Source organism: Electrophorus electricus, chromosome 3 (assembly GCF_041902795.1).
Source record: "Electrophorus electricus isolate QZ-2024a chromosome 3, ASM4190279v1, whole genome shotgun sequence".
Taxonomy (NCBI): Eukaryota; Metazoa; Chordata; class Actinopteri; order Gymnotiformes; family Gymnotidae; genus Electrophorus; species Electrophorus electricus.
Genome location: NC_137499.1, coordinates 12,051,946 through 12,066,481, shown reverse-complemented (window position 1 = coordinate 12,066,481; position 14,536 = coordinate 12,051,946). Strand labels below are relative to the sequence as shown.

The following is a 14,536-nucleotide window of genomic DNA, read 5'->3' as shown; positions in this document are numbered from 1 at the left end:
CTTCATCACGCCGGTAGAGGGCGTGGACTCTACCATGATGACGTAACGCGCGCGCGCACACACCCGACGAGCACTGGCTGAAACGGCGGCTCGCGCGTCGTAGGACGCCCCGGAGGAAAGCGGAGCCCGCGGGCCGAAGCAAATCTCCCCCACCACCGATTCCTGCCTCGTTCCGCGCAGTTATGTCTCTCTCGCCATGCCCTGTCTCGCGGCGCACCTGCTCCTCTCCGCTCCGCTGCTGCTGCTGCTGCTCCGCGAGGCTGGGGCGCTGAGGGCCGCGCGGGGTGGGCTGCATCCCCCCGGCCTCGCCTCGCCCTCGGAGCACAATGACATCGACGCACAGGCGTCCGCGCACAGGGGACGGCAGGACGGCACCACCGAGCCTCCAGGTAACGGTCGCATGGTGTAATATGGGACCTCTCGGTACCTTTTGGGTTGGGTGGCCCTCGGTGAAATTAACGTGTGTGTGTGTGTGTGTGTATATATATATATATATATATATATATATATATATATATATAGCAGTGACGCAAAATAAATGTCACGTTTTCAAATTAAAAGGGTTTTGGTCGTCGCCAAATGGGCGTGAGCCGATGCTTGCATTGTCGTAACGCAATTAAGTAACCTCTCCGATCAGGTTTCACCGTGCTGGCCCCATCGTTGCGCGTTTATTTCGTGCACAGATGTCGTGGACGTGGCGTGCGTGTGTTTAATCAGGTCTGCAGGCTGAACCGCCACGCTGGAGCGGATTGGCGACGGCGGCTAACGGAATTAGAGAGCCGGTCAGCCGTGTGTGAGGTTGTTTTGTGTACATCACGTGTCTGGCGTGTTCTTTCTCTTATACAAAAGACTGCTCCGACGATGCATTTTAACGTATCAAGCTATAGCCTTTGAGGGTTTTTAAAGACACTTTTCTATAAAGTACGAATCCGTTTAACTGGTTCTCTGGAGCAGTCTGTTTAAAGTGGTCGACACGATCCATTAAGTTATTTGACTCTTCTTAAAATGTGTAATTCTGCGTTCCTTCAGAATAACCTTGAATTCTGACTTATGTATCTCTACGGTGACCTTTCTGGTTGAAGCCAAAACCCCCAAAACCTCCAAATGAATGGATTTGCTTTTCCAAGTCAATGAATAATTTCATTATGGTCATGCCCTTTGACGCACTGGGAATAGCATTACCCCTAGATGCAGATGTGGGGTTCTTGCTCCTGTGCAGACAGTTGGCACTTTGATATATTTTTTAAATGTCTCTGTCGAAGATGCAGCTCTCTTCCACATTATTGTTTCGTGATGATGAGATTGAGGCAGGAGGTCTCTGACATTATTAAATAATACCGGACAGTAACAAACTTTAACCTCCCCAGTTGAAATATAATATACAGGATCTAGTTTTTGGATGTTAGGAGTGGCTCCTGCCTCAGGTGCACTACCCGCCTCCTGAACCGACTGTAACTCTGGACTCCGCCCCTCCAGAGCCCTCGTCACTGACCCTGAAGGTGTCGGTGAAGGACGCATCCAGCCAGAGGTTCCTGAGCGGCGCAGCTGTCCTGGTGTTTGTGAACGGATCGCGGCTTCGCTCCAGCCGCACCCAGGATGGCGGAGAGGTTCTCCTCACTGTGCCCTACCAGCTGGGCGCCACCCTCACTCTGGTGGCGAGCATGGACGCCTACGTGCCCTCTCAGTTCCGTTGGAAGACCACGAAGATGCCCAGTAAGCAGCGCACGGTCCTCCCACCCGCACGTGTGCCTCTACGCTTTGTCTATCCTCTTGCATCTTGCCTTGATGAGGGGAAATAACAGCTCCCCTGCGTGTGTTCTCCCCTGTCAGATCTGGAGTTAGTCTTAATGAAGTTTACACTGCTGTAGTAAATGCAACGTTAGGCAATATATATTATATATAAATATTACCAAGTAAATGCAACGTTAGTGTTTTCTGTTACACTAAGTGGAATTTTCACCCACCCAATCTATTTTTTTTGTAAGCCGATTATGAGTGCTGATTATATGCAGATCTTATTCTTCTAATAAGATTTTTAACCAGCTGTTCTTTGGCATCAGATACACGAGTATGCAGAACCTCATAATAATGGCGTTTTCACGCAGTGTTAGGAGAGAAGGCTTTGTGTGAGCTGAGCCGTCGTCGTGTAAAGTTCTGGCAGCGTTTTGACTAATGGGTGTTTGAGAGCTTCTGTTGACACGTTTGTTTTTTTTTCTTGTTTTCTCCTCCAGTATTTTCTTCCGTTACAATGTCCCTCCTGCCACAAACCCAAGGCAACATCTGGCTCTTTGAAGACAATGTGTTGATAACAAGGAAAACAGCTGGTGTGTTCCCATCAAATCAGCCTATTTTAAGTTCATTTGGTGTGCATCCACAAGGCTTTGTTTCCTGGAAAATATATAGTTTCAATGGTTGTTGTTTCTTAACTAGTCTTTCTTGTATGTGCTTGCTTTCTAAAAAAATAATGTGCGTGCTATCAGCTGCAGGTGATGTAATACTCTTATGGATATAGTGTTGATTTAGTGGGGTGTTCCGCTACCCAATTTAGTAGTTTAAATGTAGTAGTTTAAATTACACCAATGTGGCCTTCACAGTGACAGCATTCAGACCTTTCTGTTAAGATTACTTGCATATGCACATCATAACACGTTTACTGTATTATTTTTTCTGCAGATCTGTCATCTCAGCCAAACGTGCAGTTCCCCAAGGACCTCATCTCGCTCCCAGAGAACACGACCATCTCCATGGTGACTGCCTATCTGACAGTCACAGCCACACCCCCAGAGAAGGACAGCCACTTCTCTACACTGGGGGTCGTCAACAACAAAGGAGGTACACAGACATGGCCACTGCGCGCTCACAGTCGTGCACAACATCACACGGTCATATTGCTACTTTTGATCTTGCGTAATAACAAAATTTACTCGGTGCTACTAGCACCGAGAACTTTCGTCTTACACCATAACGGAGTAATTACCACTGGATGTGCTTTCTGATCTTTGAATAGGAATTACCGAAAGGCAACAAGCTGACAATCTTTTTATTGGACTCATTGTTGACGCGGTCAAGTCAATGGTTTCTGCGTTCCATAATGTTATTCAAAATAATTTTACTGATGAAACCATCTTTAATAAGTATTATAATTGAATTGATCATGTTTCTGGGTTTCATTGGATAGAACTAAATGATAAATATTTTGTTAACACATGACTCATTTTTACGGCTTATATTAAATATGTACGGTTTGTGTGCAGCCTCACCTGTTCCTAAACTAAAGGATATTATTCCATTAAATGTTTTAGGATACAAGAGTGTGAAACTGAGTCCAGTGGCAGTGCTCAGCGCTCAGCTGCTGTCCGGCGGGAAACAGCTGGATGTCAGCGGTCCCGTGCAGATCACTGTGCCTTTACCGTACCACACCCGCCTCCGAGCCTCCGACACACTGCCTGCCTGGGCTTTCGACATGACCACAGGTTGGTGGAGAACCTTCTGGAAGAGCAGATTCCTTCAGAAGAAAATGAATTTTCAAGGCAGATGTAAATAGTTTTTGTTTTTATTCCCCTCTGTCCCCCGAGCCCCGCCGTTTCCCGGTATAGACGCCTTTTTGAGTGCCGTTTTAAATACTGCGCTAGGCTGAATCGAAGCAAGATTTTCGCTCCATGCTTCATCAACGTCTACGGAGACACGAGGTGGTTGTGTGTGGAGGATTATGGGAACGAACGCGTTGTGATCTGTTGACGTGTTGAGCTTTTCTCAACTTTATGCACACGAGAAGCAAGTTTCACTGGATGGCAGCCAGTCACCACCAGGTGGAGAATCTTGTGTCCCGTCAAACCACAAACTGAGATCAGTCTTGTGTCAAGATGGAGAAGAAGATTATCACTGCTGTTGGGTTTTCCTGTACATATTCTATATTGTATAAAGACATACTTAAAAAAAAAAAATGGAGCATGAATGAAGGCTTCTGAAATAGTTGATTGTCCTGGTGGGTTTCAATATTTGTTTTATATTTTTCTAATTAAGCTATTAACTTGGAATTTTACATATGATGTTAACATACTTAAATAGCTGAGCAGGTTAATCATTGAGTAAATGGTAAAGCATTTCCTAACTTGCGCTGGATAAGAGCAAATGCCAAATGCCGTAAATGTTTGAGTTGGTTTTAGTTTTTGGGATGGTCGACACTGTGGGCGCTCCCCCAAACAGTCAGCAGGGGGCGAAAGCAGCGTGCCGCTTCTCTGCAACTTGATGTTAACGCATCTTCACCGTGTGCTCAGACTTGACTTCTGACGTTTCGCCAACACACGTTCTTTTGGCCCCAGGTACTTGGGTGAACAAAGGCATCGGCTCTGTTAAGATGGGAAAAAATGGTCTGGTGTGGACCTACGTGGCCCCTCACCTTGGATACTGGATGGCAGCGTCGTCTCCCATGTCTAACGGTAAACACACACCATTTTCCATACAGCATAACACACGTACATAAATCCATGCATGATTTTTACACAATCCATCCATGCTTTTACGGTGAAGATTTATGAGGTATTCGAGACCTGCGTTCACCATCGGATGCTTATATGTCCGAGGATTAAGAGCTGCTGATTTTTTTTCTTGTACAATACCAACCTGGTAACCAGATTTCTGCTTGTGAAAATCCAGGTTACATGGGACATGCAGCTTCGATGGATTTCATCTCGTACCATACGTACCTCCTCGTGGGCATTTTGGGTGGCACTCTTGTGATCATCATTGGATTTTTATCTGTGATTTTATGTCACTGCAGGTAATAGCTTTTAACACCCACTGCTGTTGTTAGTGCCTTAGTAACACAGAACCCATGGTTGGCTACATGCCTAAACTTTGACATTAAACTTCGTTTTAATCTCGTCTTAAATACAACCTTCAACCCATTTTGTTCCTTATGCTAACATTAACAAATTTGTTTTAGTCATCGTAAATTTAACTAGATTGGTAATCTGGCTAAAAAAGGTCATCTGCATATTCAAGTGAAGGGAAGTAGAATGTGCTGCTTGCTTTGCAGAGATTTGAGCCATGAGGTTGAGAGAAAACGATGGAACTCCACTCGTCTGTCAGTTCTAAAGAAAGACCAGATGACATCCACCACCTTGGATGAAGCCCGTGGGCCATTGTACCACAACGGCGACAGGACCTACTCAAGAGCCGTGGGCCATCCTGACGCGTCTGCCTCGCCTCGCCATCAGGCCAGCTATAACATTTACATTGAAAATGTCTGTCGTCCTGGAGGGAACCTGTATGAGAACACTGGGAGTGCAGGACTGGAAAACCTCAGGCCTCCAGTATCCAATCTGTACGTAAACGGCGAGGAAGCAGCCAGGCTTAGGGAGATTTCCGAGAAGAGTGGCTCGCGGCAGGCTCCCGAAGAGAACGTGGTATATCGAGATAAGCTGTTCCACATCTACAACCAACCCGTGGCCATCGTGCAGACTCCAGAACTCTTCGGCGCCCAGGTACAGGCTGATTCGGCTGGGAACAGAAGTGCCACGTTCCCCCGCAACGGCTTGGAGCACGGAGCCCAGACCGAGCGCAACTTCAAAGACAGCTTCACCCAGACACTGCCCAAAGTCCCTCAGCAGGATAGCGAGGACCGTGCTGCTTTGGAAGGCCCACCGACTTCCACTGCCAACCCAGGAATCTGGGGACGCTACAGCCACTTGCTGGAGTCGGTCTCCGTCCCAGGAACCCTGAACGAGGCAGCCGGAATGGGTCCATTCCACAGTGACCTGCAGGGGGTGTCCGAGCAGACGCTACTAGAGCTGTCCAAGGCCAAGCCGTCTCCACACCCTCCTCGGGCGTGGTTTGTGTCCTTGGATGGCAAACCGGCAGCTCAAGTCCGCCACTCCGTGATCGAGCTCCAGGGGAGGCACCGGCCGGGCAGCAGCAACGACACCAGCCTGGACTCCGGGGTGGACATGAATGAGCTGCAGCAGTCATTGCGGAAGAGCGAGCGTGAAGGCCCCTCCGTTGCCAGCATGCCCAAAGCCGCAGGGGGCCGCGGCCAAGAGGAGCACGACTTGAGCAGCAGTGAAATTGGAAGTCCCGAAGATGCGTCCCTGAGGAACACCCTGGAGGGCAGCAGTGCGGCGATCCCCAACATCCCCGAGGACAGGGACGCGGGCGACACGTCGAGCGAGTCCAGATCCACCCCTCCACCTCGCAGGCTGAGAAAGGTACGAGACAAAAGGCCAGATAAGAAAACGTCCCGACACGTGCGGGATGAGAGGCCGCAAACAAAACGCTAGCCCCACATCTGGCCAGCCTGCGCGCACAGCCTGTGTAGAGCTTTTTGGTGTTTGCCAAATGTATCTAGTTTCGATCGACTTGCCTTATAGTCTTTTCATCAGGAAGGGTGCCATGATTTAATAAAACAACAAAAACAAACCAGTCTGTCTTACCCTTTGGAGCGTAGCTTTCTAAACGTGAGTTTCCGTAGTCTTTGTGTCCCTCCTACAGCGTAGCTTCAGGTCTGACGCCAGCACATCATTGCTCCAGACGCGTTTGCATACAGAGTCCCGTGTTTACATTACAAGATTGCATTGCCGTAGCACACGTACTTGCATTCACGTTCACCTGTTTTTCACTGTGAGCACAGCATCTATATCCACAGAGCTTTTCCGAACGGATGAGGAGTCCGTGTAAGGAAGTGGGCGTTTATTTTAGGATGACGACGACGATGATGGAGTGTATGCGTAACGTGCTCTGTTTTTATCTTTAGTTCAGGTACAGAAGAGACATAACTGCCACAGAGTGCCATGATATGAGTAACAACACAGCACTGTACAAATTCCCAGCACAGAATTGCAGTACGTGTCTAATGTTGCGAAACGCACAAGAGTCACATGCGTTGCGTGTTTCGTCTGCATGCAAGGGACTCATTTCTGGCAAGGAAAGGGAGTTCAGGAAGAGGAACCTTTGGGGACGTAGGGTTTTTCCATTACTTATTTAATGTTGTTTGCATGCAGCTCATCATTTTTACAGGACAATTTAATGTTGTGTGTGAGAATGTAGCAGCAAATACCAGAGATTTTGCTCAGGTTCCGTCCTGTTTTACAAGGCCCTAAATATTTCAACCTATTTGATTAAAATAGAAGGTTATATGTACATAAAACGAGTGTGTCCTGACTCTGCTTTTTTGTGCATATTGTTTTGGTAGACAATATGAAAGTGACCAATAGTCTAAAATCTGTTTCTTTACTGAATGTGCTGGTTTGTATAGTTTTTTTGTTGGTGGTGTTGGTGTGTTTTTATGTAGCAGATCTTTTTTGCTGATTGTCAAAACACTGGTAGATGATTATGGATTAGCGGAAGAATTTGACGGGTAATTTCATTTGACATTACAATGATAACAAATAGATGTGCATGACTGAAAAGATTGTTTTCTTTGTAAGTAGTGTAAACCACATTTTTACAAACACTTTTCATATTGTATTGTGTATTATTTTTATTCATTTAAAAATATGTAACTTGTAAACATACCACTTCTAAAGGCGCTTAAGGGAAAATTCTCCCATTCCTTGAATGCTTTGCTGACCAACGTGTGCTTTGCCCTTTTTGTGCACATCAATAAAGGAACTACCCAGATTGTTGGCTTCCTGCTAATGTGACAGGACGTACCCATCACATCTGCACAGTGTAGCCTCAGGAAACGCCTCAGCTGTTCATTGCTTGTCCTGGTCACAGACACAATGAACTGTGCAAATGAAAATATGGGCACAATGATGGACAGACACAACAGTGCAGCGTGAGAGGTTAATGTCCTTGTGAGATATCTATCCTGTTAGCTTAAAAAGAGATGATCAGTCTATGACAAGTCAATGAAGAAATGTTGTATTAAATAATTAATCCAGAAATATCTGCTATAAATTCTTCTCATTATGAACACACCATAACTCTACTTTTGGTTTCTTTGGTGTTTAGCAGTGAAAGGTACGCTTCTAGTCCATGGTTCAAGGTCACTCGAATCACATCTGGGCTGCGGTCTTGCGCCCCAGCCTCTGTGCCTCAGAGGTCTAATCTGGCCATGGAGAGTGCTCGTTTTGGGTTGGGTTTTACTGACCTGCTCATTTACTGATCCGCTCTCTTCCTAGTGGCTGATCCTGGATCTTGTCCCAGAGGCTTGTCCCTTAATCCCAGTGGATCTGAGCTGTTAACTCCAGAATACGTGTCATTGATGCAGAGGCACCGGGTGCCTTGGACGAATGTTTCAAATGACAGAGGTGCCAGTGGACCTTCTCTAGGCAAGTCAAATCTTTCTGCCATCTGCAGAGCAGGTGCCCTGACGGCCCGATCCTGTAGGCCAACACCTGGGATGAAGAGGTCTGATCTCTGCTCATCAGTGACCCAGGTCTGGGCACCGTTCGCCGGGGCCTTTACCTTCCCCCGACTGTCATTCCATGTGAGGGGGTTGGAGATGTCCTGCCAGTCCAGTGGGCAACAGAGGGACTGATGTAGCCATGTCTCAATACACCCAGCATGGAACTGCCACACCAAGAAAATGGAGGGAATTGCAGTTTGGCACAGATTCTATCCTTATGCCTCAATATTCATCAGGTTTTAACATTTTAAAACCTAAGGTTTTAATATGAAACAGCAGATCATCCTCGACATTTTCACTGTCAAGAGTTCACAGTAGTTTAATTCAAGGTTGTTTACATTAAGAAGTATTTACATTAGCCAGATGTCAGTTAGACAGGGTGTGGAATATGTTAGCTACCTTGTGTCGACAGGGGAGGGTCTTAACAAGCTGGCCCAATCGGAAGCTGCAAAGGCAGAGGCGGCATTGCATGCCCACTTCCAGGAGTCTGGAACTCTGACCAACTCATGTTGCCGGCAGACTCCTCAAAACGCATTCCGGAAGCACATCTGTTATGACTTTGGCCTTGCTACTGCATGCGCTAGCAAGGTTCAATGTCAACTGAAAGTGATTTCGCGTAAAATACAGCAGCAGTAACTAAGACCAGAAGAACACAGTTTATGAATTGTAATGGTCCATGGTTGCGGGATACATTGTAGGTCCTAGATCACCTGGTGTGCACTGCCTGAGCGTCTGTTATCTGTGCTTGAGTGCATAGGGGACCTACACTGTGTTCCAACAGTGCCAAGGCTGGTTTCGTTTCTGCAGAACCACAAGGGCAAATTTATCTCAGCAGTGACAGACTGCAGATCACATGTTAAACCTTACACTTTTGGATCACCTACTACCTAGAGGATACTGTCGGATGTTCCGCGTCCCCACTGATAGCTGAGATTAGCTTTAGTCGGTTAGTTCTGCCCAGACGGAGAGAACGGAGAGGCAGAGCTCAGCTGTTCTGCTGTTTTTAAAAGGAACCAGTTATCAGAGTATGGCCAGTATGCTGGCTTTAGACTCAGGCTGAAAGCTGTCCTTATTTAGCCTGGCTTTAGACTCAGGTTAAACGCTGTCCTTATTTAGCCTGGCTTTAGACTCAGGTTAAACGCTGTCCTTATTTAGCCTGGCTTTAGACTCAGGTTAAATACTGTCCTTATTTAGGTTGGCTTTAGACTCAGGTTAAACACTGTCCTTATTTGACCGGTCTTTGAGGGAACATCTGAGTTAACACAGTGTTCACTCTCCTGTTTGGTCCCTGTGTTCTTCACCATCATGAGGGCTCTGAATCCACTTTATAAAGAACCAGTGCTGAGGAGCCTCCGGAGGCCCGTGGGTCAGGGGTGCCCCCTCAGCGTGTGTTAGATGCAGCTACGTCGGTCGATGGCTATCGTTAAAGCTTATCTTGGTAGAGGGACGTGCTAGAGGAAGAACGCGTTCACCCACTTGAAGCACGTGTCGACTACAGGACAGAGCCTGCAGTGACTGCACGGGACCCCGAGGTGCTTGTCCAGACGCGCTCTCTCTGAGATCATACACATTTGGGCTGCAGCCTTTACCTGTGGGTAAACAGAAGAGATGCGGCTTCTGTCGTGCAGCCGGCCACAGGATCACCACGGTAACCACCACCTCACCCGATTTAGCCTATAAGTGTCTCATCACTTCCAGGTCAGCCTTACCTCCTTCTGAAGCACAGATAAGGTTCCAAAGTCCTTCCGGCAGAGAGGACAAGTCACCGTGGCAACGGCCTCTGACCTGCTCTGATGGTCAGCCCATACTTTCATACAGCAGATGTGAACGTTGTTTCCACATCCAAACCTTCACAGTGACAAAATCAGCATGCACTTGAGGAAAAGGTTTCACGCTTTTTCCATGCTCAGAAACGTGTTCAGAAACACATCTGTCCTTCTAAAATAAGCCCCCAAATACCAGTATGATTTTCAGCTTTGAACCCCTTTCCCTCCAGATTCTCGTTCCTTATTCTTGTAACAACAACTTTCATATTCGTTTCAAGGTAGTTATCGAACACAGTAGTCACCAAACAGATTAACTTTAAAGTTATAACTAAATAATAAGCCTGGAGTTGAGGAAGTTAACGTGTGCTTTCCTTAAGCCAGAGGCATAGCCATTCAGCCTCAACGATGACGGTTTGCCAGGTCTACCAACTACATTATGGCATTTTAAAGTTCAAAAGATCAACAGCAAAAGAAATCTATGATGTCTAATCAAAAGGTTAACATTTCATCAGCTTACATGACAGAGAAACCAGTGACGTATTTTAATACTGGGTGTCAAAACTTTGCAGTACGTTACAATCCTAGTCTAGCAACAAATGAAATAATTAAGTCCACAAGGCACATGTGTTGGCATTTAAGTGAAAACTCGTACAGAACCTGCAGTGCGTGACAGGAAGCCTCTTCCTCAGAAGTTCCTCCTGACAGATGGGGCAGACATCCTCCTCTCCAACTGCCTTCTGTCTGAGTGTAGCTTCCTCCTGACTGGAATCAGGAGACTCCAGGGCACAGGGGGTGGTGTCAGGTGGCCAAGGGGTTCTGGTCCTGTACACGCCCTGTAACACCTCCAGGATCTGTCGTTCCACAAGACCCAGCTGGAAGCAGTCTTGGTGGGAGAAACCAGAGGAGGAAATTGGAGGACTTTATTTTCAGACACCAAAGTCTGACTGTAGGAACGAGAGAGAGAGAGAGAGAGAAAGAAAGAGAGAGAGCATGCGCTATGAGCAGTTAGACTGCTAAGCAACGCACATAAAGGGATAAAATATAAAGCTCACATTCATGATCCTTTGGGAGTCTAAATTTGCGCATCAAAATGAAGGGAAAGTACTTAGAGTGCTTAGACACGAGGAAACTAAGAAATGCAAATTAGTTTGTTAGACCAAATTAATGCGCTTACCAGCAGGGGTGCTTGCAAAGCTCCTCTTTTTGGGACGTGACACAAGTGCACGAATGAGGGTGACCGAGGCACACCTTCACCACACAAGCGCACGAATGAGGGTGACCGAGGCACACCTTCACCACACAAGCGCACTAATGAGGGTCAGCGAGGCACACCTTCACCACACAAGCGCACGAATGAGGGTGACCGAGGCACACCTTCACCACACAAGCGCACCTTCACCACACAAGCGCACGAATGAGGGTGACCGAGGCACACCTTCACCACACAAGCGCACTAATGAGGGTCAGCGAGGCATACCTTCACCACACAAGCGCACCTTCACCACACAAGCGCACGAATGAGGGTGACCGAGGCACACCTTCACCACACAAGCGCACGAATGAGGGTCAGCGAGGCACACCTTCACCACACAAGCGCACTAATGAGGGTCAGCGAGGCACACCTTCACCACACAAGCGCACTAATGAGGGTCAGCGAGGCACACCTTCACCACACAAGCGCACGAATGAGGGTGACCGAGGCACACCTTCACCACACAAGCGCACTAATGAGGGTCAGCGAGGCACACCTTCACCACACAAGCGCACGAATGAGGGTCACCAATGAGGGTCTTCACCACAACTTCACCACGGAAAAGCTGCACTAGGAGCCTGAAACGGCCATTGAAAACCAACCGCAAACTCACTTTGTACTTCTGGGGTTCCTCGTCTTGTTTCAAAAGGAATCCAGTCGGCCCAAATTCTTTCAAAATAAACATGGTCGTGTTCATGGCTCGATCTTGGTGCCAGCTAACGGCATCGCTGACTGGTTTCCTCCACGTCGTTTGACGGAACATGACCAGGTTCTGTTAGCTGGGTTAGAAGCTCCTGTTTTAAGCAGACTGAGTACCAAATAACTCTGGCACTATGAGCAAATGTGCTAACAAAAATAACGTTTGTTGGCTACTAAAATGTGAAGTACAAATACTTTTGTCAGGATTCCGTGTAAATGCTACCGTAGCTGTCGACACGCTGGATTCAGTGTTACTATGGTAACGCTCCACTCTGCTTGGCAGGCGGTTGTGAACAGTCCCGCTAGATGGCGCTGCTGGCCGTTAAAGCGGTGGCTCGCTGTTCCATTGTCTGATTAACATACAAGAACAACTGATGCCGCCGTATAGCAGCTGAGTGGTGCGTTTAGTAGGCCGACTATTTTTGGATTTTTTAATATGTCCTTTTACTAAATAACCTAAAAAGTTATATATGTCGGCTGTCACATGCTAACGTATTGAAATGCAATTAAACTATTTTATAGAAAGCTTTAAAAGAATGGGGTTTTTTTTTTATAAATAGTAATTTAAACAATCCGTTTTGTCCTCTGCCCTTTATTAAGCAGCCATTTAAAAGGACTTCGTCGGAAAATCTAGGTCACGTAGCCCGGTTGTGCTTGTTCCTGGCACGATGAGCCCCAACCGGGAGCTTCCGACTCCACCTCGGACGAGGACCGAGGCGGGGTTGCAGATTCCTGCAGAGCCGTATTGCCTCTTCTCGCTGTCTCCCGTTAGACGTCTGCAGAGGGAGGTCACGGCGAGCGCGCCGTCGGTAACGGCAAAGACGTGCACGCCTACGTCACGGAGGCGAGTGCGCGCGGCGTTGTCGGGAGATCGCGCGGCCCACAGCCGTCAGCCAGCGTCGCGCACCTGATCCGTCGGAGCAACGCCGGTCATTCAGCTCGTGCCAATGTGCGAGATGCAACTTTATCAACGATCACGACACCGCGAGGTCTGACTCATAGACGCGAAACTGCTTCATGTGATTTAAGGACGTGCACAGGTTCCGGTATACTGAAATGCAGTTTTAAAACATACCTTGTGAAACATGTGACACTGGCTCGTGAGAGCGGTAGTGGATGATACACGATGTTCCCACCTCTCTAAAACGGTCATGAATTACGTCATCAAAACATCTGTTCACCCAACTCGTGCGCGTAATTCACTTTTTTTCTTTTTTTTCTTTCTTTCATTTATTTATTTATTTATTTATTTATTTATTTATTTATTTTTTAATTTTTTTTATTTTATTTTATTTTTAAGGACGTTTCGGTTTTGACAACACCCATTTTTATTTCCACGTGAACGTGGATGAACGTTTCAATTAACGTGGCCGTTCCTGGGGCTGCCCGCGGTCAAACCCGATTCGTTTTCCCATCCACGTGTTTTCCGTTTTGGAGAATCCGACCGGCTGCTCCCGTTCCGTTCCGCGCTAGGCCAAAACGACCGGAACGATCTGGAACGCCGTGTGGGGAGAGACAGCAGGAGACAGGTGGAGAGAGAGAGGGGGGAAGGCCTGCGTCCTTATAAACGCTTCATGGCTATAGAAGTAAGGACAGTCCTGGAGTCTTGGCTTTGGTCCAGAGGTTCTCCCCAGACTAACAGCACTCCTAGCAGTGCCTACAGTGCTCCTGGGAAACAAACTGAAGCCATCAGGGTAATAAAAGCGTGCCGTGTGTTTTTGCTCAGGTCGGAACTCTTTATCTCAACACTCTCCCCATAACATGTCCAACCAAGAGAGAACTCCCGTTACATGTCTTGAGTCAACTGCCCCACGAGATCTCAGAGCTCATCTGGCGGTTGCACATCACGCTTTTCCCCCCTACCATGCCTCAGTGTGAGTGTGTGTATGAGTGTGTGTGTGTGTGTGGGTTGGTGAGGAGGGGTCTCCCCGTGGGGACCTGACGCAGACACAGTCCTTGCTGAATGCTCCAGCCATTCCAGCAGGGCCAGCCAGGAGTGTGTCCCCACGTGGGCGTGTGCTGTGACCCGGCACGGCCACTGGGCCCCGAGCTCCTCCTGAGCAGGACATGGAGTCAGGACATGGATAAAGAGTGAGACATTGTGGTATATGACGGGTAACAAATCTATTCATCTATTATAGTCCTAAAGCTAGCTCACACACACACACACACACACACACACACACACACACACACACACACACACACACTACAAAGCTTCGTAAATCACATGAAAGAGACCTAAATAATGCTTCATGTGTCATTTATAGGCTCAAAAATCCACAGGCAACTACGTTTTTAACACTCCCAGAGAGGGTAGACTCCATTGTCCCAAACATGAAACTGTTATGAAACCAAATTCTAAACGTCCACTACAATCTTAGAACTGCTGGTTTTTATGAGTAAAAACCATCACTGAAAACCATAATTGAGATGCAAGAAATCATGTCCAACAGTGCATGCACATTC

General features: G+C 47.4%; 2 protein-coding genes across 3 annotated transcripts; one reads left to right on the top strand and one right to left on the bottom strand.

Moving 5' to 3' along the window:
- Positions 1 to 58: 58 nt before the first annotated feature.
- On the top strand, positions 59 to 7,617 carry fam171b (family with sequence similarity 171 member B). 2 transcript variants are annotated; one of them, XM_081710325.1, is made up of 9 exons: positions 59 to 389; positions 1,477 to 1,713; positions 2,232 to 2,324; positions 2,674 to 2,832; positions 3,303 to 3,473; positions 4,323 to 4,439; positions 4,657 to 4,780; positions 5,039 to 6,206; positions 6,752 to 7,617. In XM_081710325.1, exons 1-9 carry the CDS (start codon positions 197 to 199, stop codon positions 6,980 to 6,982), a joined length of 2,493 nt encoding a protein of 830 aa, XP_081566451.1. In that variant the 5' UTR covers positions 59 to 196; the 3' UTR covers positions 6,983 to 7,617. The 2 variants fall into 2 exon arrangements, with proteins under 2 accessions (XP_081566451.1, XP_035388506.1); XM_035532613.2 differs by having other exon boundaries at positions 5,039 to 6,877.
- zswim2 (zinc finger, SWIM-type containing 2) lies at positions 7,591 to 13,050 on the bottom strand. Its single transcript, XM_081707499.1, is given in 10 exon segments — positions 7,591 to 7,726; positions 8,093 to 8,514; positions 8,750 to 8,986; positions 9,613 to 9,673; positions 9,803 to 9,939; positions 10,060 to 10,198; positions 10,774 to 10,999; positions 11,169 to 11,208; positions 11,290 to 11,364; positions 11,982 to 13,050. Coding segments are annotated over 9 exon segments (1,479 nt in total). The 5' UTR covers positions 12,132 to 13,050; the 3' UTR covers positions 7,591 to 7,726; positions 8,093 to 8,100.
- Positions 13,051 to 14,536: the final 1,486 nt, after the last annotated feature.